The following is a 24,938-nucleotide window of genomic DNA, read 5'->3' as shown; positions in this document are numbered from 1 at the left end:
ACTATTTTATTTTATCGGATGCTTTACAAATCAAGAGGCAAGGCCCCTATCCTGAGAATTTTAAAACCTAAACCAGTGGTTCCCAAACTTGTTCCGCCGCTTGTGCAGGGAAAGCCCCTGGCGGGCCGGGCTTGTTTGTTTACCTGCTGTGTCCGTAGGTTTGGCTGATCACGGCTCCCAGTGGCCGCGGTTCGCTACTGGAAGCGGCGCAGGCCGAGGGGTGTACTGGCCGCCGCTTCCACGAGGAATGGTGGGTGGAGGGTGACAAAGGAAGTGGTGGAACTAGTAGTGATATTCAGTGTATCTCTTATTGTTCCTTGTTTTCTTTCTCTTGTGCACATACAAAGGGTCTATATAAGGAAAGCAGTTTTTGGATGGGAATGAGGAAAAAGGAGTTAAAAGGCTGTGTTGAAGAAATTAGTTTAAAGGAGAGATGCTATCCATAGGTTGTAGTAATGGGTGCAGTCCAGCTGTGTAGACACTTGAGGAAATGAATTCACTCTACAGTCTCTGCATAATTTCAGTAACCCTTTCAGTCAGGCCTTGCTTGACGGATTATCTGCATTGTCAGTTGTTTCACTGCATAGTTATGGGCTTGATTCAGGAACCACTTGGTGAAATGCTATAGCTCATGTTATGGAGAGGGTCAGACTTGATTATCATTGTGGTTCCTTTTGGCCCTAACATTTGTGACTCTCTGAATAAACATGTAGGATGATTACTGTATGTCCAAAACATCATTTTTGTGCTCCACTATGCCTTTTTTTTGGTACCATATTCTTTTTCTCTTTAATTTAGTATACTACTCATATAAAGATATTGGTTTCTTCCAATTAATTAGTCACAGTCTTAGAGAAAGTCCCTTTCCATTTCCCATATGCCAGTTCAGGGCTACTACTTCATTAGCCCTTTCAACTACCATCAGCTATGCAGGTGTCTTTGTGTAAATATATTTTTCGATATATACTCTTTCCATTCCCACTGTTACCCGGGGTTCTTTTAACCCAAAGCTCTTGGTAACTTTTACTCTGTGCGAGGTGGTGTCAGGAAATAAATCAGGGGAGACACGGCCGTCCAACTGATAGATGGCTGGCACAAACAGGACAACACAAGAGTGCTTTCACTTAAAGCTATACTTCACTTAGTTTCAAGCACTTATACACATGTTCGCAACAGGTTAGTAAAACACCCCCAACCCTTGATAATTACCAAAGCTGAGTGTGGCTCTCGAGTGGCACAGCGGCACTTGTCTGCCGGTGGGGAACACAAGATACATCCAGAGGGAGAGTCCAGTCCTGAAGAGTCCCACCACCTCAGACTTTCCCCCCTTTATTTATACATTAGTAATAAAATAACATGTCCCCTAAAGAAAACTTGTCAAGCAAGCAGTTTCGATGGTCAAGCAAGAGGCTTTCGTCTGATTATTGATTAACCAGGTGTGGGTTTTTCCAGAGTTTGCAGCCTTGAGACCCCAATAGACATTCCTGGGGCACATCCTGCTCTTCTAAAATGTATGTATCAGCAACTTCAACACAATTTTTATCAGGAAGGACGCAGGGTCAAGCTGCCCTTTCTGTGGCACCCAGCCCCCCTCCACCCCCCCTTCTGCCTTGGTTAAACTGAGACTGCTGAATGACCAATTTACAGCCTGCTTACTTGGCTGCTTTTAGCAATAAGCCATAGTGGTTTCAGGAACTTTACTGATTTGCCAAAGTCTCCGCGTACACCGCCACCCTTATTTTGAAATCATAAAGAACATTTGATCACTAATAACCGTATCTTTCTTGTCTCCATAGCTAGTTCAACTTCTGGTTTTCAGTCTTCTGTGCCTTTCAGCCTTTCCTCCTATGGTCTTTGAGCTTTCAGGCCCCCTACCTTTGGTGAAGTAGGCAAACACTTTTCCCTGTTAGTTCCACTGCAGCTTGGCATCAGCTGTATGACATCAATTCCCCATCAGTGCACTCAAAATAGTCTACCTCCTCTCCAGACTCTCTGGAAACCTTATCCTCTCCTGGCATCTTCTAGCATATGCCAACAGATGTCAGGATCTCCAGTACTCAGGCAGCATGACTGTGTGATGCAGGAAGTATTGGTGATTGAGTATGTAGCACTCTTAATTCCAAGTCATTGATGGTCCAGTGCCGCAGCATCTCAGAGGTGCTTTGCTATTGGAGTTGTTCTCTTTCAGATGAGAGAAAAGTGGCTAATCACTTTTAATTAAAAGATCAATGGCATTTTCCCCAACAGTCGGAGACTTTGGCCCCCAGGGTTCTGGCCAAATCCAAATCTAAATACCGGTAATTACATTCTACCTACTTAAATTCTTTTTCCTAAAAATTTGGGTAGTAGTTTTTATACACAGTTAAACATTTACCTTCTTTTGTCTTGGAGGAGACTGCATTTCCATGGGGGTAAACAATTAATAATAATAATTACTAGCCAACTTTTATATACTGTTATGGATTCCTTTGGGAAGATGCTATATAAAAATATGCATGTTATCCATTTTATTCATAGTAACGCAGTAAGGGCTAAAAATGAATGTTAAAAATTCAAATTAAATGTAATTCAGGTTCCATTTATAGTGTATGTATATTTCCAATTTAAAAAGTTTCCCAGTATTATAAGCAAAATTATTTTTGACTGGTACCAGTATAAAATTTAATTTGATTTAACACTTGACCATTTTTTTTTCTAATAATCTCTTGAGGTATATGGAAGAAATAGTTGAGAGTACCTTATTGCTGTTGTCAGTAAAACGTGAGCAAAGACACCTTGTCTCTCCAAAACTTTTGGATCCAGTCTACTTCTTGGCTCTGCTTGATATCAAAGCTGTATGGTTTAAAAAATGGATGGTAAGGAAAAATGGAAGGATCTGCTGATGGATTTTATGGATTTCAAAATGTTTAACTCATAAAGATTGGAAACAGTGATTCTAGGTTGTATCCAGTTCTATAGACCAGTGATTCTCAAAGCCAGTCCGCCACTTGTTCAAGGAAAGCCCCTGGCGCGCCGGACTGGTTTGTTTACCTGCCGCATCCGCAGGTTCGGCAGATCGCGGCTCCCACTGGCTGCGGTTCACCGCTCCCACTGGCTGTGGTTTGCCGCTCCAGGCCAATGGGGGCTGCGGGAAGGGCGGCCAGCACGTTCCTTGGCCCGCACTGCTTCCCGCAGCCCCCATTGGCCTGGAGCGGCAAACCGCAGCCAGTGGGAGCCGCGATCGGCCGAACCTGCAGACACGGCAGGTAAACAAACCGATCCAGTGCGCCAGGGGCTTTCTCTGAACAAGCGGCGGACCGGCTTTGAGAACCGCTGGTATAGACTATAACATATGGTGTATATATACCTGCTAAAGGGCTTTGGGGGCAGAAAGTAATTGTTGCAGAAGTAGTTAAAATGCATCTTTTGTGACAGTTTTTAAGTAAAGGTGATTATAGTGTAATTAAGGGTTAAAATTTAAACATCATAAAATGATGAGAAACATATATAAAAAGTTGTGTGTGGCAATAGTCCTGGGCCAGGTTAGAGAGAAGGGTACAGGTGGAAGGATAGAGAATAGCTTTGTTGGGAAGGTGTGGTGTAGGCTCCTTTTGAGGTTAGAATTAGCAGTTCTCCAAGGGAGCACAAAAGGGTCAATTTGCATTCTGCCCCTCACAACTATGCCATTCAGGATTTGCATAACTCTGTATGAAGCCATATCCTGTCATCTAAGCATAGTTACTGGTTTTCTAGTTTGGCACATGCATAACTGCACATTGTGTTTATTTTCATTCTGGCCTATCTCTAAAACTACTGTAGTTTTATTGTAATCCTCTCTTTTTTATTGCTACCCTAATTTAATGTCAATAGAAAAACATACCTGTATGCAACAGTGATTAACATGAGTTAGAACTTAATTCTGTGCAGTAATTATTGGAATAGAATTGGAGAACTTTGATTTTTGTGTTGCAAAGTAAAAATTAAATCAAATGATTGATGTTCACACTATTTCTATTGTACAATTTTAGCATGCAAATTATAGCAGAACAGTGGTGCTAAGGCTCCTTGAAAAGAAATATAAATCTCTGGTAAGTCTATATTTGTGGTTACCATATTCTGCTTGGAATTTATTTTCATTATGTTCCTTGTGGTTTGAGCAGTTATTTGTTCCTGTCTTCTATTGTGCCTGGTCTTTTTTCCTTTGGTAGACCATGTGATAGTTTTTTAAATTGGTCAAGTCTTTGGTTTAAAAAAAATTGTTTCAGAACCCAATAGTCTTTTGTCAGTGCTAAATGCAATATGGGGCACGTGAGCAGATTTGAATAAGGGGAAATTGAAAAGTTTTATATCAGCTATTTAATAAATGAGACTGTTGTTTAATACTATTTATACATGTTGTATTATAGATTTGTTGCATAAGACATACATATAGATGAGGATAAACACGTGGAAAATTGTCATAAAAACATACATCTTGAGTTTGGTTTTAAACTGTTTGATGAAAAAAGACTCCTCCTGTTAATGCAATATTAAGGTTATGAAATCAAGCATCATCAATCAAAAATTGTAAGGCTAAGGCAGAACATATCAAATATGTAAAGCACCAATACTGCAACTTGTTCCGCCTGAGCAGACCCCTGTGTGGCAGTTGTGGGACCTGGGAAGTGTAAAGAGTTCAAACGACTATATGGTATACGAAATGTGGTAGCAGGCATGGACTTTTGGCACAATGTGATAAGTGGGTTTCCTGGGGAATCCTTGGGGAGTGTATAATGCAAATTCCACAGCCTGGGCTATGCAAAAGCCAAAAAAGATGGCTACTGACTAGTTACCTTGGCTCAAGCTCTATAAGAAACAGCTGAACTGTCCACTGGAGTGTGGTTCCTGGTCTAAAAACTGACATGAACTTGTAATCAAGGGGGCAAACCCAGCTGTGGGGTTTGAAAGAATGACACCTACCAGAACCCTGTGTTTGAATTAGGGGCGACTGCGGGTAAGCATTTGTCATTCATGTGGGTTCTTTTTTGGTTTTATATGTTTTCTCTGTAGTGTTTTTGCTCGAATAAATGCAGTTTGCTTTGTGAAGGCCGGGTGGTAGCTGGTGTATACTGTTATAGCGCCTGGAGAAAGAGTTAACCGCAGGTGGTGGATCCTGGTCAGACCTACTGGGAAATTACAGCAAATTGCAAAGGGACTGCAAACCTAAACCCCCAGTCTCATGGGAGAGAGATGCAGGACACCCTAAAAGAGGTGACCACTGGGAAGCCTAAACCTTTAAGTGGGTGCCCTTGAGGAAGACCAGGAGGAGAGTCAAAGGTGCAGTTGACTCTGAAACTGTGCCCCCTGCACTTGCACAAAGCTTTGCTGATTTCAGTGGGGCTCCATGCAGATGCTAGTGGGGGTCCACCCGTATGGAACATGTTGCAGGATTGAGGCTATATTTTATAAAATATGTTAATACAAGTGAAGAAATTTGATGTAATATATATATAATTCATAACATTATAATATATTAAATAAAATACAGAAAAAACATAAAAATACCTTTTATATCAGGTGCATCTAGGTTTATTAGTTGTGCACCAACATCATGCTTGGCTCTCTGAAAACATAGAGGAAAATGTGGTCCATGCCCCAAAGAGTTCATAATATAAAGTGTACACACAGTACAGTTAAACATACATGATCCGTAAGTATAAGTTAGGCCCACTACCAAGTTGTGCATTTATTTTACTTTTTTTTCAATGTATGTGCAATATGTGGGTCAATAGTAAAAGAGACGCGGTACCCCAGTATTATAATAATTGCAAATATAACTTCAGGCCATCTCTTTCATTATTTGCTAATTTCAAAAACACATTTCTGGGGAGGTGTACATCTGCAGTTTTAATTGCAGCACCTGTTTGAGTATAGTGCTGTGTGTTGAAAACCCTTTTTTGTAAATAAAAAAATATTTTGTAGCATAAACACGCTGCCCTTTTGCAGAGACCATCAGTGCTAGCAATATTGTTAAGGCACTGACACATTTGACTAGTATAGATGGATCCTCTAATCAAACATTTAAAATCTGGATGCCTAAACTAGGCTTCTAAATTCATATTTAAGCACCTACATAAAAGTAGCTGATATTCAGAATTGCCGGCCTCCAACTAATCCCATCAAAATCAATGAGAGCTGCAGGTGTGCTCTACCTTCGAAAATCAGACCACTTTTATTTAAATGATTAAACATCAATTTAGAAGTCTAATGTTAGGCACATAGGTTTGAAAATGTTGACCACAAACTTTCAGATAATCTTAATCAAATATCTAGCTTATAGCACCATACGCATTTAAGCCAGTGCGAATTTGATCCGTCATATTCAGTGATATAGACACTATTGTACAGTACATTGGGAGGGGGAAGAAAAAGAAAAAAGAGTTTGAGGCTTTGAAGACCAGATTAGGTGTCCTTTTGAAGCAGGATTAAAAAAAAAATCTACATGTGTAGTGGGCAAAGTGACTTTAAAACATAGCTATTAAAAGTGAAAAGAGACCATGAGTGAACTTATTTTAAAAGGGTGATTAAAATGTGGGATAAATTAAAGAAAACATTTGGCTTTTTTGGACATATGTAGCTTATTCTCCTGACATCTTTACAATGCTACCCTGCAACATGTTTTTATTTAGTTAACCAATGGGAGGGGAGGCTTGCCGAAAGAAGGGGTATATCACTTTAAGTGCGTGGAAAAGAGGCACAGACCCTTCTGCAAAAGCGCTAGGAGTCAGTTGACTCATCCCCCAGGGACTGGAAGAGCTGGGGAGTTGATAAGGGCAAGCTCAGCAAGAGAAACCCCTTTTCATCAGACCAGGTGAAGCAGCAATGGATTGGCTGGGAAAAGGGGGGCTGGCGGAAGCCCCCACGTAGATATTGAAATGAACATGGAGTTACCTGCACTATATTATATTATCTGCCGGGTTATCTCAGACATCTAATAATAAAGTTGTGGGCTGATTAAACCATACACAGTGTCTTCTGTCCTTCTTCCAGTATAACTGGACAATGTTGTGGTTTAGATTGGCCTGCTGAACTTCTTGACATCCCAAAATAATTCCCACCACACAGTTTCCATATCAATGTTCGTGTATAACACTAAATACTGTACTTGTTCTAGCTTTCACAAATACCTACGAATATATTTTTCGCAGAATAATCCTTTTGATACCTCTAGATCTGAAGTTTCTATTGATAAACATTATGGACTTTGCAGTGGCACTTACATTGCTTTGGAAAATTTTCCCTCCTTTTGGTAAGTGGCTGATTCATTTTAAACTATGTGCAATCATATGAAAATTCAGACCCTGTTGTTAAGAGGCAGTACTTGGATCTAAAGGAGAATTAATTTATTGTGAGGTGTTGGAAGTTTTATTGTATTTTGCTTTTTTCAGATTACTGCATCTGTTCAACAGTGTGTTTACTACTTTGAATCATGTGAATCAGCAGTTGATGCAACTTCTAAAGTTAATGTTTTGCCCCAGCAGTACAGCAGTAAGTAATTATTTTATCATGTGTTCTACAATTTTTATATATTTTATATTTTTATACATATACATACATAAACCTAGATTTTTATACTGTGCTTATTACTGTGATATCTGAGCTCCACATGGCAAAAGAAGAATACACCCTCACGCTTTAACCCCACAAAAATCTCTTTATGTATAATCTTTTGAAATAGCTCTTTACATCTTTTTCACTTGAAATGGGGGGAAAAGTATATTTCAGTGATATTTGCTTATTTATGCTGTCTGGGAAACTTCCTTTACAAATGTAGTATTACACATTTATTGGTGGTTCAAACAGGAGGAATACATAATAGACAGGTATGGTACTGAAACTATAACTGAATTGTGAGAAATGTTTTTTTTTTTTTTTTAAAGGCAATAATCAGAAGACTTTCTACTCAGGACAAGAATTACAGTATATCTATTTTGTTCATTCACTGTGCCTTTTAGGAAGATTGTTGATATATAAACAAGGCAGAAACCTATTTCCTGTACAGCTGGAAAATAGAAAAGGTATGGGCAAGTGGAGGAAAGAGGAAGATGTTTAATGACAATGTGTTTGTTGTTAAGCTGTGTTTCAAATGTGGTATTGTAGATGTTACGTGAGATTGTTCCTATTATTTGGCACTTCTGTAACTGGGAGTCTTTGTTAGACATAGTGTGGCTAAAACTGAGCATTGGGCCTAATTTCTTCATCCTTGATAGTAAGTAAATTTGTATTGTTGTCTGAGTAGTGAAAGTAGTAATGGCACAGTTAATGTACTAAGAATGGTTAAATTATGACAACGATTGAGATAATAAGTTAAATCCACAGTCTTGTCGCAAATTTATGGAAAATTCCCTTTACAATTAACTTCAACTTGTAACAGTCTTGATGAAGTTTGTCCAACTATTCATAAATATCGTATATGTATTCAATACCTTTAAACTATAGGCCGCTTCCTACTTCCACAGAAGATGTGGTAAAACTCCAGTTTATTTAAATGGGAGAGGATCAAGCCATATTAGATGATCTGGAAATATTTACAGTGGTTAGCTAAGTGGCTACAGTCCAAAATTACTGTAGTTTGTCATCTGTAGATAAAGCCGTTAATCACAATAAAACAAGAAGTTGATTATCTATGTTTAGAAAGTTCATTTTGTTATGAGGTTAATGTAGTGCTTTATTTTATAGACTCCTTTTTTTCTTTGTGATTTTTGTAGATTTCATATCCCTAACCGACCTGTTGGTACTATTTATTCAATTTATTTATTGCTCTCCCACTTGCCCAAAGACAACTCTGACAGTGCACACAGGTAATATTGCCCTTTTTATTTAATTTCTTAATTGTGTCACTTTGTGACTAGAGGAAGAATTCAATACCTTTTGTATCTGGTTACTTTTAATTTGGATATTTTAAATAACAGCTTTGCAAACTTTCTTTTGTTTTCTTTCTTTCTTGACTGGATATTACCCAACTGAAGATGACTCAAGTAAGCATCTGGATAAAAGTTATGATAATATATTAATGTTCATTTAATATTAAAAATTTAAACTAATACTTCTTGTGTTTGTCAGGCAATTATTCTCCAGCAATCCTTGTTACAGAGGTGCTACAAATTCTGTGTGACCGAGCTGAATGTGCTACTGAATGTTTATATACCAATACGGTGATAGATGCACTTCTTCATCCCATTCATAATTTACTGAATGAAACAGAGGTTTGTAGTGTCCCTCCAAATAAACTTTAAATGTTTGTTTAAATCTTACCATATCAAAGAGATGTGTGAGAAAAATCAATACTTTTGTTAAAGTGTATTCTTGTGGTATTGGAAATCAGTGCAACCTGATAGTGTGGATGTTGTTATCTGCTATAAAGGTGCTTAATTGGTATAGTTTATTTTCATTACAGTATCCCCTTTAGTGTGTGGGTAGTGCATTCTCCATGCTGATTCAGTCCATGGACTCTTTTCTGTCAGTATCATTAAAGGTGATAATTATGATGAGGATATGTACGTGCTTCAATTTGAACAGAGACCATTTGCTAATTTTGTTTATGCCAGTGATACTCAGAACTTAGTGGTTCAGGAGTCAAATTAGCTATCAGCATTACGCAAAAGAGCCACGGTAGTGTGAATTCATTGTTTCATTTACTATAGTGATACACACACGCGCACTCTCACAGCAAATACGTTAATAACTTAATTGATTAATAGCATAGTAAAAGCATCCTGATTGGTTAATAATTTAATAATTAAATCACAGTGTTTTAATATCATGTGTTGCAAAGAGCCACAGAAGATACATTAAAGAGTCACTTGTGGCTCGTAAGCATCAGGGCTGGTCTACACTAGCACTATAAATCAATCTAAATTACACTAGTTCAGTTATGTAAGTTACGTAACTGAAGTAGATGTAATTTGGATTGACTTACATTGGTGTCTTCACCGTGCTATGTTGACAAGAGATGCTCTCCCGTCAACATAGCTTCCGCCTCTTGGGGAGGTGGAGTACAGATGTGGATGGGAGAACGCTCTCCCATCGACTTTGTGTCTTCCCCAGACCTGTTAAATCGACACCGCTGCATCAATCGCAGTAGTGCCAATTTAGCCGATAGTGTGAACGTGGCCTCAGTTTGAGTATCACTGATTTAGGCTATTGAACAGCTATCGTAAGGGTGATCATTGGTCACTACAGACCTGAGCCAGACTTGTACACGCAAATTTTACAGAAACATATTAAAAATGTAAAAAGAAACTTTATAAGCCATTTACCTAAAAAACTAATGTATTTTTTTAACAAAACAGATGTATATAAATTGCCCTGAAACCTCTTTAATACATATAGCTGATATTTTGGCAAGGATTGCTGCTGTAGAAGATGGCCTTTCTCTTCTCCTTTATGGAGGAAACATGAACTCTGCCAAAAAGGATAGGTAAGAGCGTACTTTAAAAAAATATTTTACTCCACTAAATATGAGCTTGAAGTCATTCATTGTCCCCTTGTTATTTATAACGTACATATGTTTTGTTTTTGCTTTAAATAACAAAGTCTAATTACCAGATACATGAAGGGAGTGTATCAGTGGAATGAACTGTGACACGACAATGTAGTGTGAATCGCAAGGTGAAGGGGCACTTTTGTAGAAAGCAAAGAAGAAGCAGATTTTGATTGTTTAAAATTTTCCTTTGTAACATGAGGGCTTTGTCCTTTCAATAGACTGTTAAAAAAAGTAATTGGAGGATTCTTGGGTCAATTTAATGCTCATGTAAGTGAGGAGTAAATAGTATTGGAACAGAACCAGCTCTGGGAAGGTCAGTCACATGCCCCCTGCACCTATCTGTCTGTCTGTGCCAGCTCTACATTTTTGCATCCTTCTCTCACCTAAAATCAGCTATTGGCCTAGCATAATCAAAAAAACAGCTGATTGATAAAAATGTAGTTTACATTTACTGTTCCTTGTGAAAAGAATGTTTTCTGACTGGCTGAATTGTTGTCCATCAACAATAAGATTACCCAAACATAATGTAGTATATATTGATTGGAGATTGACACAAAGTGTGAGCTTTCTTCCCAGTGCAGTGCATACTACCTCCACAGCATTCCCTTTCTGGAGGTCTTGGTATCTGAATGTAGATCCCCTGTATTGTGTTGCCACAGAGGCCATCAGCCTGTGTTCTCTTTGACATATTGATCTATAAAAGAAAAGAATTTTGCAAAATGAATTACCTCCATTCTCCCTACAAAATAAGCTATTATAGAGTTTTGATCAGCAGTTTTACATAGATTATTATTTCCCTGTTATGGGCTGTGTGTGCTCCATCCCTATAATGGGTGGTAGGGCTGAAACCTTGCTACTGGGCAGAGAAGTGAAAGCTAGCCTTTAAAGACTGAGCGTCAAGTTCTGGAGAGAAGATCTGACAGCAATGGCTTGTTAGGTTGTTTGGAGATGGAACTAATAAATATGCCTCCTAAGTGAGGGAAGTCATAAGAAGGTAGCAATTTTGGGGGGTGGAGTGGGGAGAAAGGTAGAGTAAAAACAAAGTATTTCTGACTAGGGAGAGGAGCTCATTGTCTTCTAACTTGGGAGACTTCTGAACCCAGACCCCAGCTAAGGGAAAGGAATAACTGTTTACCTGGATTGTACTGGTGAGGATTATAGTGATACCGTTATGGGGTGTGGAGACCCCATCCAGTGTGGGGTGAGTTCACTCTGTCCTTCAAGATGCCCTCTGTCTCTAGGCAGTGGGACCTAAAGGCTCAAGTCATTAGTGTTGCCCTGATCCGCAGGGCTGTAAGGCCCAATGGCCGGAGTCTATATAATCGCCCTGATCCGCAGGGCGGTAGTGTCTCATGATCCATATCAATGGGGAAGCCCTTCTCTGCAGTGAGGCCTAGCAGCCAGAGTCAATAGAGATACCCTGGGTTTGCAGGGCAGTGTGGTCTAGTGGCTAGATTCAATAGAGTGGCTGTCTGGAGTGGGGCTGTATGGCCTAGTGGCTAGAGTCAATAGATTTGAGCGTGGTAGCTGTGTTAGTCTGAATCGGCAAAAACAACGAAGAGTCCCTGTGGCACCTTAGAGACTAACAAATTTATTTAGGCATAAGCTTTCATGGGCTAGAACCCACTTAATCAGATGCATGGAGTGGAAAATACAGTAGCAGGTATATATACAGTACATGAAAAGATGGGAGTTGCCTTACCAAGTGCGGGGGGGGTGGGTGGGAGGGGGTCAGTGCTAATGAGACGATTCAATTAACAGTAGAATACCAAGGGAGGAAAAATCACTTTTGTAGTGGTAATGAGGGTGGCCCATTTCAAACAGTTGACAAGAAGGTGTGAGTAACAGTAGGGGGAAATTAGTATGGTGAAATTAGTTTTTGTAATGATCCATCCACTCCCAGAGTCAATAGAGTTGCTCTCCAGGGTGCGGGTGGGGCTGTATGGCCTGGCAGCCAGTTACAGTGTGGGGGCCGCCACCCAGGGGGATGGTGGCAGGCAGGGTTGGGGGATCTGGGCTTTCCCTGCTCCACCGGGTCCCAGCCCAGGGCCCTGGTTAGGGGTGAGGATGCCTGCCACTGAGTCAGCGGGGATCTGTATGCAATATGCTGACTATCGTTCGGACAATAGCTAGTCCCCCTCCTGGGCGACTTCCTAATGTACTACTCGTGGTGGTGGTCTGTGCGTCTTTGGGGTCTCCGGGTTCCTTAGCCGGTGCAAATCTTCCCTGGGGTATCCACAGGTAGCTGGATGTCTGCTTGGGTCTCAGTGCCTCTGGCTTCCACCATCCAGGGTTCCAACTGCTCCCGGGCGGGAGCCAGCAAGGAACATCCTTCCTGTCCAGGGGTCAGCCCAGACTGAGCTGAGCTGCTCCCTCTTATACTGGTGCTACACCTGGAGCATGCCCAGTAGGAACATAGGGGCATGGCTTCTTCTGCTCACAGTGAGGAGTTAACCCTTCTCCGTCCAGGGCGGGGTGAGTTCACTTCATCGCAGATGCTCAGACTGTAACCATTCTAAGAACTGTCTTCTGTTGCTTTTCCCAACTGGATTCTTAGCTGAAGAAAGCAGCTTTGTGTGGTTTGTGGGCACTTGGAGCAAAGTGGTTTAAATCACTGATTTTAATCTTGCTTTACAACTGTTGCACTTTTGAGCTGCTTGGTAACCATTAAAACATGTTGATTTGCAACTAGATATAGCTGCACTTTACACTTGATTTGGTACTTCTTGTTAATCAGGAAGATACTCTCTATCTGTACACATTTATTTGCTTATATGAGCAGTTATATAGTTTAACATATATTTCTTCTATGAGAGATGTCGCTGTGGGTGCTCTACTTCAGGTCAAGATGCGTCCCAGCACCTTTGATCAGAGATTTCTACAGCAGTATGCCTACGGGCCACACGTGTGCTGTGCCTACCTCACGAGCTGTCAGTGTTTGAATAGCGCGTGCACAGCCTGGGCTCCTTAGTTCCTTCTCTGCCGTCCCCGGCTAGAGACGGAGTTCAGCAGTCCTCTCAGATTTACTCATAGATAGTTCTGTTTTCTCAGTTTAATTTAGATAGTTTAGTCAGAGAGTTACTATTTAAGAAAAATAGTTTATTTTTTAGAGTTATTTAAAAACAAAAACAAAAAAAAACCCCTCGGCTACGGACATGCCCGGCTCCCCTGGCTTCAAGAGATGTGTCTTCTGCAACAAGGCCATTCCTATCTCGGATGGTCATTCACAATGTGTACGCTGTTTGGGGGAGTCTCATGTACCCCAAAAATGCATCAATTGTAATAAGCTTAGAGCGCGAACCCTCAAGGACAGGGAGCAAAGACTGAAACTGCTCCTCTGAGAAAACTCCCTCAGACCCGCGTCTGACCCTGGCCAGCAAAGCTCTTTAAAACCCTCAAGGGAGAAAGGTAAAACAAAGAAATGGCCAGCTTCCTCCCCCTCAGGAGCCGCTCCTCGGCAAAGAAGTCTCAAATGACTACCCCCCCTCACCAGTGAGCGCCGCTCCACGGCTCAGGACTTTTAAGTGTGCAGGCACTGACTGTGAGTCAGCTGTTCAGCTTCCTGGTGCCGAGGCTCAGGGCTTTCAGCTGCCTGCCTCCCACAGCTCTCCCTCGGCAGCCTTTGAGAGCACAGTCCGAGAGCACAGCAGAGATCGCGGCACTGCCGTTTGATCTTGCAGTGCCGCTTTCTCACTCGCTGCAGCCGACGCTCCCGGCACCAAGCTGCATCATATTGCCTGCCTGCCCGCCCGCCCAACAGTGCCCACGTGTGGGTCACCTACTCCTGCGGCACAGTATGCACCCCCAGTGCAACCTTCGGCGCAGCAGATGCGTCCGCAGACTCTGCCTGCACCAACAGCAGCAGCACCAGCTCCACTTCAGTTAACCCTTACACCTCTCCTGCCTTATCATTCCGCACCTGGAGTCACAGCACCACCTCAGTTTTTACATCCAGGGGACTTAAGAGTGTCACATACTCCTCAATCTCCGCTACTTGGCACCGATCTATCACCGGGACCTTCAGCACCCTATCTGCAGTACTCCCCTATCGCTCCAAGCCTCTCAAGTGGAGAAGAGGAGGAGGAAGAGATTGATGACCATATGTTTTCCTTCCAGTGTTCCTCCCAGGTTCGTTTACCTACAAGTGGGAGCTGCACTATACCATGCTCCTCCTAGCCTAGTGGCTACCCACACTGGTACGGTAACCCCTGGATGGGACTACCTACCCCCTTTCCTGGGCAATGGCCATACTGGGATCCATGGAACTACACCAGGGCACAATCCAGTGTTCACCGTGCCGCCCGTAGAAAAGCTGTCAGGTGCTCCCTGATGCTTTCTTACACGGATAGGCAGATAACACCTGAAGTAGCTGCTCCGTCTGCACAGGACATTGCTCCCCATCCTACAGTGATAGCACCACAGGAAGTCACGGTGCCCTCACCACCCACTATTGATAAGCTCATTCACTTTCAGGAATTATTTAAAAGGGTAGCTAATGAACTCAAGATTACCCTAGAGGAGATACCAGAAACCCACCATGAACTCACCAACATATTACAAGCTACCTCCTCATCCGAAATAGCCATACCAATTAATGGGGCCATCATGGAACCAGCTAAAATTATCTGGCAGATGCTGGCCACGATAACCCCCACTAGCAAGAGTCTGGACCACAAATATCTTGTCCCGTCGAAGGGTTCGGAATTTCTATTTAGTCACCCATCACCCAATTCGCTAGTGGTTGAGTTGGCCAACCAGAAAAATAAGCACCAGCCTTTCCAATTTACCCTATCTGACAAGGAAAACAAGAGACTGGACTCCTTTGGGCACAAAGTGTATTCATCTTCCACTTTGCAATTTTGAGTAGCGAATTACGCGGCGCTCTTAGCAAAATATGACCACAAAAATTATGCTAAAGTAATGCAATTTATTGATAATGTGTCAGAAGACAAACGATAACAATTCAAAGCAGTGGTGTCTGATGGCCAATTGATCTCCCGCATAGCTCTTCAGGCTGCCCTTGATGCTGCGGATGCAGCCGCCAGATCCACAGCCACGACCATTGTCATATGGTGTGCCTCATGGTTTACTACTTTCTCCTTTCCCAAGGAGATACAGAGCACTGTCAAGGATGTTCCCTTTGATGGGGATAAGCTCTTCGCCTCTACAACCAATCAGGTCCTCCATTCCATGAAAGAATCACATGCTACACTCAGATCTTTAGGCATTCAGCCACCTGCCAGAAAAAAGAGACAGTACACATATCAGCCATACCAATGGCCACGCTACCATGCAGCATTTCAGATAATATGATAAACAGCAACAATAACGCCATAGACCCAGAACCCAATGACATCGCCCTCCACAAATGATGACAATCCACCCTTCTGCCTCAAACAAACAAAGTTGAAGCCTTGGTCGAGGGTATACAAAACCTCCCACCCTCTTCAGCATTGATTTCAACCATCCATTTCTTTGGACACCATTTGTGTCCATTCCTTGCCAATTGGGAAGCTATTACTATGGACAGATGAGTCCTGGAAATTATCGGATCAGGTTATGTCATCCCCTTCCTCTCTTTACCCCCCCCTCCATCCACCTTCCCACCCCATCCCGCTTCAGGGACCCCTCTCACAAACAGTTGCTCAAGGGGTACAACACCTCATACAACTAGGAGCGATAGAGCAGATACCAACTCAACACAGAGGGACAGGGTTTTACTCCCACTGCTTCTTGACAGAAAAGAAAAATGGTGGATGGTGCCCTATCCTCAACTTTCAATATCTAAACAAGTGTGTCAAGAAACAGAAATTCTGGATGGTTACTCTACCAATGATAATTCCGACACTGAAGCAGGGAGATTGGTTTTCAACCGCTGCCCTCCAAGACGCATATTTCCATGTCACTATCCACCCTGTCCATCGACGTTTTCTCAGATTTGCTGTGGGAATGGAACTCTGCCAATACAGGGTCCTGCCCTCTGGCCTTTCCACTGCCCCACGTGTCTTCTCAAAAGTGCTAGCAGTCGTAATAGCACATCTCATAAATAAAGGGGTCCTCATTTTTTCTTACCTGGACGATTGTCTCCTCAAGTCGCCCACTCACTTGGAGGCTATCCAAGCAACTTCTGCAACTTGCCTCTCTTCCCCAGGACAGATTCCACACAATGGGTACCCTAATTACCCAGATATGTGCTAGCCCACTGGTTGCAGTCCGAGATTCCCTGCAGCTGTTAGGGCACATGGCCGCCTCCACATTCATGGTTCCAAATGCCTACCTGTACATGTGATGCCTTCAGGGGTGGCTAGCCAAGGTATACAAACCAAGTATCCACAGATTAGACAAATTGCTAACTCTGCCTCCAAAGGTCAAGGAGTCGCTCCTCTGGTGGACCTCTCCTATCAATATCTGTGCCGGGATTCCCTTCTGACAAGAACCCTCTTCACTGACCATCACTACAGATGCATCCGTCACAGGATGGGGAGCGCACATGGGTCATCTCACCACTCAGGGCCTCTAGTCCTCTACGGAAACCCAGCTTTATATAAATCTACTAGAGCTCTGAGCCATATGCAATGACTGCCTCCATTTCCTTCCCATTATCCAAAACCGCAGAATTCAGATCTTGACAGACAACATCACATGCATTTTGTATGTGAACAGACAGGGGGGAGCCCAGTCCCACTCCCCTTGCACAGAGGCGGTAAAACTATGGAATTGGTGCTTTCAACAAAATATCCATATCTCCGCCTCATACCTGCCTGGTTCTCAGAACACCACCAAACTCAGTCGATCCTTTCCCCATACAGCACGAGTGGGAACTCAACTGTGCTATCCTATCCACCATTTTCCAGACCTGGGGTTATCCCCAACTAGATCTATTTGCCACGGCACTAAACAAAAAATGCCCAATGTTCTGCTCCAGAGCCGGCTTGGGGAAACACTCTCGAGGAGATGCCTTCATGCTTCCATGGGCCGACACTCTAACGTATGCATTTCCACCAATACCTCTGTTGAACAGAGTAATACAGAAGATAAGAACAGACAGATCCAACATCATTCTAATAGCCCCATCGGGGCCCAGACAACCATGGTATCCCTTCCTCATGCAGATGTCGGTCAAGCCACCGATTCTCTTTTCCCCCCCTCAGCAACCTCCTATCACAACGCAGGGGCCAGGTATTTCACCCCGACATACAGTGACTCCACCTGAGGGCCTGGCTAATCAATGGTTCTCTAATGAGGAGTTAGCATGTTCTGAACAAGTGCGGACAGTCCTACTACACAGCAGGGGACACACCATGTGCACTACTTACCTTATATAAATGGAAGAGGTTCACATCTTGGTGTACGGCCAAACAGACCTCCCCAGTTTCCGCCCCACTCCCGCTGACACTGGATTACCTGCTGGACCTTAAAACATCAGGTCTCTCCATGAGTTCCCTCAAGGTCCACCTCACGGCAATCACCACATTTCACCATAAGATTGACAACACTGTGGTCGTTGCCCATCCAGTAACCAAAAGGTTCCTGAAGGGCATCCAAACATTATATCCAGACGTAAATCCGCCTGCTGTGCCCTGGGACCTCCACCTAGTCCTCAGAGCTCTGATGGATAAACCCTTTGAGCCAATGGCTACCTGCTCCCTTCTCCACCTATCTATGAAGACTGCCTTCCTGATAGCAATCATGTCTGCCAGATGAGTGGGAAAAATGGGAGCACTGATGGTGGAACCTTCATATACCACATTCTTCCATGATAAGGTCACACTCCACACACATCCGAGTTCCTGCCTAAGATGCACTCTTCCTTTCACCTCAATGAGTCAATACACCTACCATCATTTTCCCCCAAACCCCACACTAATGCTTTTGAAACAGCAGTGAACACTCTTGATGTGCGCAGAGCACTATCCTTTTACCTAGATAGAACAAAGCCCTAAACAAAGTTTAGGAAAAGCCCCAAACTTTTTGTCTCTACCACTCGGCGATCACAGGGAAAAGCTATCTCTACCCAGAGACTCTCCAAATGGATTGCAGACTGCATACGTCTCTGCTACCAACTGAAGCAAATACAACCCCCTACATCAAATAGGACACACTCTCTACTAGAGTTGTCTCCACTTCCACTGCCTTTCTCTGTAATGTCCCGCTTTCTGACATAGGCAAGGCAGCGACCTGGGCATCGAACCTTATCTTCGCCAATCATTCTGCTCTCGTGCACACAGCAGCATCCAACAGCAGGATGGGTAGAGCTGTTTTGTCAACAACCGTCTTACCTGATCCGAAGTCCCAACCATCCTAAGGGATACCGCTTTTCAGTCACCTGAGGTGGAGCACCCACAGGGACATCTCTCTCTCGAAGAGGAGGTTACTCACCCTGTGCAGTAACTGAAGTTCTTTGAGATGAGTGTCCCTGTGGATGCTCCACTACCCGCCCTCCTCCCCTCTACTTCAGAATCTGGAACGTGCTCCATTGTCGAGAAGGAACTGAGGAGCCCGGGCCATGCATGTGCTGTTCAAACACTGACAGCTCGTGAGGCAGGCACAGTGCATGCGTGGCCCATAGGGGTACTGCTGTAGAAATCGCCCATCAAAGGCGCTGGGATGCACCTTGACCTGAAGTGGAGCATCCACAGGGACAGTCATCTCGAAGAACTGCACAGGGTGAGTAACCTCCTCTTACTCAGATTCTTAATATTTACATTTTATTATGTAAAAATGGTGAATGATGCACTTATTTACTAGATTAGTTTTTTACTTGTTATTTGTATCAAGCTGCATTTGTCTGTACATTGGAATTCAATGAAAATGCACAAAAATTGCATTTTAAAATGGTTTTATTAGTTGAATAAAACTACTTTGAAAAACAAAGTAAGTTTACCAAACATGTTTTGTATTTTAAGATAATTGATTTATGAAACAAAAAACATATATAATCTGTAGTTAGTGTGTTGAACTGATTGCTTCTGGTCACTATGTCCTTTAAGATTTTAGGAATAGGAGACCTCATCGTCTCACAATTTGTTTTTATTCATAGATTGAGGAAAATGAGGTTTCCTTCTTTTTCAACTCCCAGCTGGTTTCTTAACTTTGAATGAGTTAGTCACTGAACTGAACTAGTAGAATAAATTGAAATGAGGTAAATAGTTTCGCTGTACCTGCAGCAGAGGTAGCTACTGTCAAAAGCTGGGTTAGCACTTCAATAAACCTCGTTCCAGATGCTTAGCCAGTGATTTCCAACAGTTCAGTCACTTGGCTTTTTTTAAAATTTCATCAGCAAACATACTGCTTAAATATATACATATTAAAATTTAATTCAAATGATTGTAATAGATTATAGTAAATTGAGTCCTTAGCATTTTAAAGAGGAAAAATGTATTTAATTTATATTAAGATAATTTAATTTAAATTTTTAAAAAAATAATTTTTTGTCTTAAAAAATCATCAATTTTTATCCACCCTTATTTGGACTAGGTGGATGGAAGCTGCTCCACATTTGTTTTGTTTGGATCTGTAGTCCAAAGGAAACTGCCCAGTGATTTTTATTTTCCTCTGACTGAGGTTGGAACAATTTTTTTTCTCTTTTTTGGAGGCATAACTTAAAGGGGCCATGACCTCAACCCCTAGGACTTCCCAGCAGTCCAGTTACACTTCTACTGTAGAAATTGCATGAGCTAATCAAAATGGTTAATTTAATGCTGTTTATTAGTGACTGCAAAACAATGTTTTAAAAGGGCTATTTTGTTTCTAGCTTTACAGCAGCTCATACAATTGTTCAGTTTACAAAGAAACTCCTTGATGAAAATATTTCTGTTTTGTCTGGATCCGAGATGTTGCCAGCCCTTAAAGGAGCTTTCATTTTTGTGTGTCGTCAGATGTATAGTACCTGTGAAGGTCTGCAGGTGCTGATTCCTTATGGTTTGCATGAATCCATTGCTGACGCTTGGAAGAAGGTAACCGTCTTATTGCAAACATAAGTTTTTTGTGAACAATAAAAATATATCTTTACTATTATATTGCTCTTCAGATTAAATCCTTTATATTTAATTTACACTGTAGTAGGGGTGCTTGAGCGGCAAAGAGTCCTGTGGCAACGTATAGACTAACAGACGTATTTTATGTAGGGATAAATGGACACAAATCAGATATTAGGAACGGCAATATACAAAAATCTGTAGGAGAACACTTCAATCTCCCTGGCACACAAGAGCAGATTTAAAATAGCCATCCTGCACCAAAAAATCTTCAGGACGAGACTTCAAAAAGAAACTGCTGAGCTTCAGTTCATTTGCAAATTTGACACCATCAGCTCAGGATTAAACAAAGACTGTGAATGGCTAGCCAACTACAAAAGCAGTTTCTCCTCTCTTGGTGTTCACACCTCAACTGCTAGAAGAGGCACTCATCCTCCCTGATTGAACTAACAGCGTTATCCCTAGCCTGATTCTTGCTTGCATGTTTATACCTGCCTCTGGAAATTTCCACTACATGCATCTGACGAAGTGGGTATTCACCCATGAAAGCTTATGCTCCAATACGTCTGTTAGTCTATAAGGTGCCACAGGACTCTTTGCCGCTTTTACAGATCCAGACTAACACGGCTACCCCTCTGATACTTGGTATGCTTGAGAAGACCCTTTATTGTACAACACTTGTGCTCTACAGATAATTCCCATTCCTGAATCTATGCATCTGCATGCGGGCATGGCAGGATCCCATTTATAACTTGGAAGTTTTATGCCTTTGTATTAAACTGGGAAATTTTATACCATACCTGATGAAGTACATAGGCTGCCCTCAGTTGTCCACAGGTTAATTTATTTTTGAAGATTGTCCATGAAAGAGCTCCTCTGGGATTGTGTCCCACCACTGGTCAGTGCTCATCACATGTCAAAGGAAGATTCCAAAGTATCACTTTCTATCGCCAATCTTTTCTAATCACCACTCTTGGTTCCTGGGCTTGTAAAATTGAAACAAACAAAAAATACTTTAGTCATTTTTTAAAATGAATTTTCCTATTTTTTTTTTTGGGGGGGGGAGGGGAAGACACACAAAAAAGGCATTTCAAACTGTGAAATTATTGGTTAGACCCAACTGAGATTCCCTAACACTTGCACCTATGAGGCCTGCACAAGGGAGCTCTTACCTTGTGTACCTTAGCAACAAGCCTGTCCTAGAGAGCCATTCTCCTGAAACTTGAAGAGCTGTGCAGCTTTTACTTTACAATATACTCAGTGAATAAACCATTTTTCAAACCTATTTCATTCACTAACATTTTCATTGCTCAGATAGGCTAGTCATGCACACGAGCAACATGTTCTTATATAAGCATGTTGTGAGCTTAGCATAGTCATTGTGAATGTTGCACATTCCGAGAGTGCAGTTGTCAAACAGTTCATAACTTAGTCAAATCAAAACAAATGTTTAAGAGGATGAAGATTTTCATGCCAAATTTCAATTTTCTTCCCTCAAGCACTTTGAGGCTAGAGTTGATTTCAAGTAAGTCACTGAAATATTTCAATTGGGAAAGTGGTGGAATTTTTTCTTTTCCCTCATGCTCAAAAATGAATGGAACATTTTAGCTCAAATATTCCCAAAATATTAACTTGCAACAGAAACCAGCCCAGCCCTGGAAAAGAAAAGTCTTTGAAGGTTAAATTTTCAGTATATGATACTGAAGTTGTGGGGAAGGGAGGAGTTAGAACGGAATAGCTACGGCTTCCACTATGTTACTGTATATACACCCTATGATTAATGTGAATACAATATATATGTATGTACAATATTAATTAAGTAATAATTTAAAGTAATATAAACAGTCACAAATCTAAATTTAAGCATTCATTTACAGTAATCTAAAGTCTGAAAAAGAGATACTTAGAATTATCAGTTTATTTTGGATATTTCTTGCCCCTGTTGTGCACAGGTACTGCAGTGAAAGGCAAAGGTTAATTATTCAAAATAGTGAAAATAAAATAAGTAATTACCAGAATCTCAATTTTATAATGATAAATTAGATTTCTAATTGAACAAAGCTGATCTTGAAGCTTATGCTGTCTGTTGCATTGAGAACGCTGGACTAGAATTCTGCGGACTTAAGTGAACTAGTTTACATGTATTGTGCTATAATTTATGTAACTCAGCAAGTTGTCTAGTCTAGCTTAAACAGTCTGTCTTACTTTATTTAATTTTTACGACATGAAATCTTACAAGCTTTTGATGGGCATTTCCAATTACCTGCTGTGATGAAGTGCTACAAGTGATATAGGTAGGCATACGTACACACCTCTATGCACATTAAATTCTCTTGTCATAGTACAGAACATCATTTGGACAAAAAACCTAAATTTGACATACAGAAGATGAATATGAAGAATTAGAATGAAAAATCCATCAAACATATAACTGTGATACAGCTCCTGTTCCTGTATCTCACATCAGAGGCCAAGTTGAGATTACAGTGTGAATGTGCCTTACGTTCATCCCTAATGAACTGAATGAACTAGTAGAGAAACTGAGTTTTCAGCTTCGCCATCTTGGATATTTTTGTTAGTAGTTTTCCATTCCTGGTTTCTTCAAATTAGCTTCAACTTATAAAAAGCTTTACGAGTTCCAGACATTGGTAATGTAACAAAGTGTTTGAGCAGGTGATAAATCTCTGAAATTAAGAGTTGCTAGTTTTAAAGAATAAATCTGATGATTTTTAAAAAGTTTCTAGAAGTATCAGAGGCAAGCACATTGCCATTTTGTAAGGTGTTGGAGTCTTCGCCCAGCAACAAACATAAGTTACTTACTCATAAAGTATAAAAAGGTTACTCATCGTGTGGAGTGGTTTATTATTAAAAGGTAATTCCAAAGTAACAATGGATGCCACCCCTCAACCTAAGCACTTTTTCCCAGGGTTGGCTATTTCTGGGTTCTCTCTTTCAGGACCTGTCTGGCTCAAACCCTAGTTTCCCTGGCTAGAGCAATACTACCATTTCCCTTCTGTTTATGGTGCAATCTGATGTAGAGTATCTTCCAGAGCATGTGAGCAGTAAGAAACTTGTAGATACTTGCAAGATTCCGACAGCTGCTAAGAGTGGGGCAATGGGAGAATCCCATTACTACCCTACAAAATAAAAACTGTAAAAATAGTTTGAAAATATAACCCAAATGTGTCAGCTTTTTCTTGATACTAATATGTGGACTCACCGTTGGGACACTTATAAATCTCAACTTTTTACTCTTACAAATATTTTGATCATGGTATCTCTTTCCCAACGAACGGACCTTTTCACTTTTCACTCTTTTAGCACTGTACTTCTGAACATGAGCACTTTTCAGTAAGACAGATAAGGAACAGTTTCACTCTGCAGGGAAAGCCACTAAAAAGTGCTCATGATCAAGTATATGGCAGTAGTAGAATTCTGGGGCAGATGCTGGCATGATTAAAAAGAAGAAGATAAAAAGAGAGTTGAGAGACCCAGAAAAAGCAACAGCATACTACACAATGATATTATGGATGTATATGGTCATGTGTATGTTACAATATAACTTCATTATGCTCATTGAAATTACACATCTGAAATTATACAATCTATAACATCCATTATCATTTGATTAAGTAGTATAATGTCCCCATCATTGCTTAAAACCTAAAAATCTTAAATCGTTGATCTTAAAGTATTTTCTTAAATTTTTTTTTCAGATATCTTTTACATTAGCATCCCCATCAAAAGTGTTGACTTTTTTTTCTGAACGTTGATAGGATTGTTTGGTATATTTAATGTTGTATAGATGATTCAGAAGGTAGTTCTTACTTCAGATCAGATCAAAGCTAATATGCAGTAAAGACACCAGTATCCTACAGTTAAGAACAATGATCTCTGTAGATGCAAATGGAATAAAAAGTTCTTCCTTTTTCTGTGTGAAATTTTGTAAATAAAAACAAAACAAAGTTATCTACAAAATGTCAGAGTGTGTGTAGTTTTCTTTTAAGTAAGATTGGAAAAATATATTTGCAATTCTTTCTGTACCACATAAGATATGGAAATAGAATTACAATTTTTCAGATTTTTTTCAGGATTTTTTAGCTCTGCTGATAAATAAGTGATATAGAAAATATTTACTTAACTACCTTAATATCTTCACACCTCTGATAAATATTCCACGGTATTTTACAACTTGGCAGATAGGTGTTTATTAATGAAATTGAACTAGTCTGATTCAGAATTCTGGCACACTATGCCAGGACATTCTGGATCTAAGCGTTTATTTTGGAGATTATTAATTTTGTTTTATTTTGTATATTGTAATGTTAGGTATTATTCCCTGACACTGAATTTCCTTACCTCACATAAAAGGGTACTGATAAAATCTCAGTATAGTGACAATCCTCATGTTTTGAATTATACAGTGCCATGGTCAAAGGAAAGCATAGGAGATTTTT

At 41.0% G+C, this 24,938-nt stretch overlaps 1 protein-coding gene across 7 annotated transcripts in view; it reads left to right on the top strand.

The window, feature by feature from the left end:
* The window catches only part of TBC1D32 (TBC1 domain family member 32), a 180,926-nt gene that overhangs the window by 27,370 nt on the left and 128,618 nt on the right, over nucleotides 1-24,938 (top strand). For all 7 annotated transcript variants that reach the window (XM_075126666.1, XM_075126669.1, XM_075126670.1 and 4 more), the window contains exons 10-17: nucleotides 2,711-2,855; nucleotides 4,008-4,067; nucleotides 7,407-7,506; nucleotides 7,899-8,036; nucleotides 8,727-8,819; nucleotides 9,082-9,224; nucleotides 10,311-10,438; nucleotides 20,259-20,460. In XM_075126666.1, the coding sequence (XP_074982767.1) occupies nucleotides 2,711-2,855; nucleotides 4,008-4,067; nucleotides 7,407-7,506; nucleotides 7,899-8,036; nucleotides 8,727-8,819; nucleotides 9,082-9,224; nucleotides 10,311-10,438; nucleotides 20,259-20,460 (1,009 nt within the window). The remainder of the gene's footprint in view (nucleotides 1-2,710; nucleotides 2,856-4,007; nucleotides 4,068-7,406; nucleotides 7,507-7,898; nucleotides 8,037-8,726; nucleotides 8,820-9,081; nucleotides 9,225-10,310; nucleotides 10,439-20,258; nucleotides 20,461-24,938) is intronic.

Source organism: Caretta caretta, chromosome 3, assembly GCF_965140235.1.
Source record: "Caretta caretta isolate rCarCar2 chromosome 3, rCarCar1.hap1, whole genome shotgun sequence".
Classification (NCBI taxonomy): Eukaryota; Metazoa; Chordata; order Testudines; family Cheloniidae; genus Caretta; species Caretta caretta.
The sequence above is the reverse complement of the archived record's forward strand: the minus strand, read 5'-3'. Positions and strand labels throughout refer to the sequence as shown.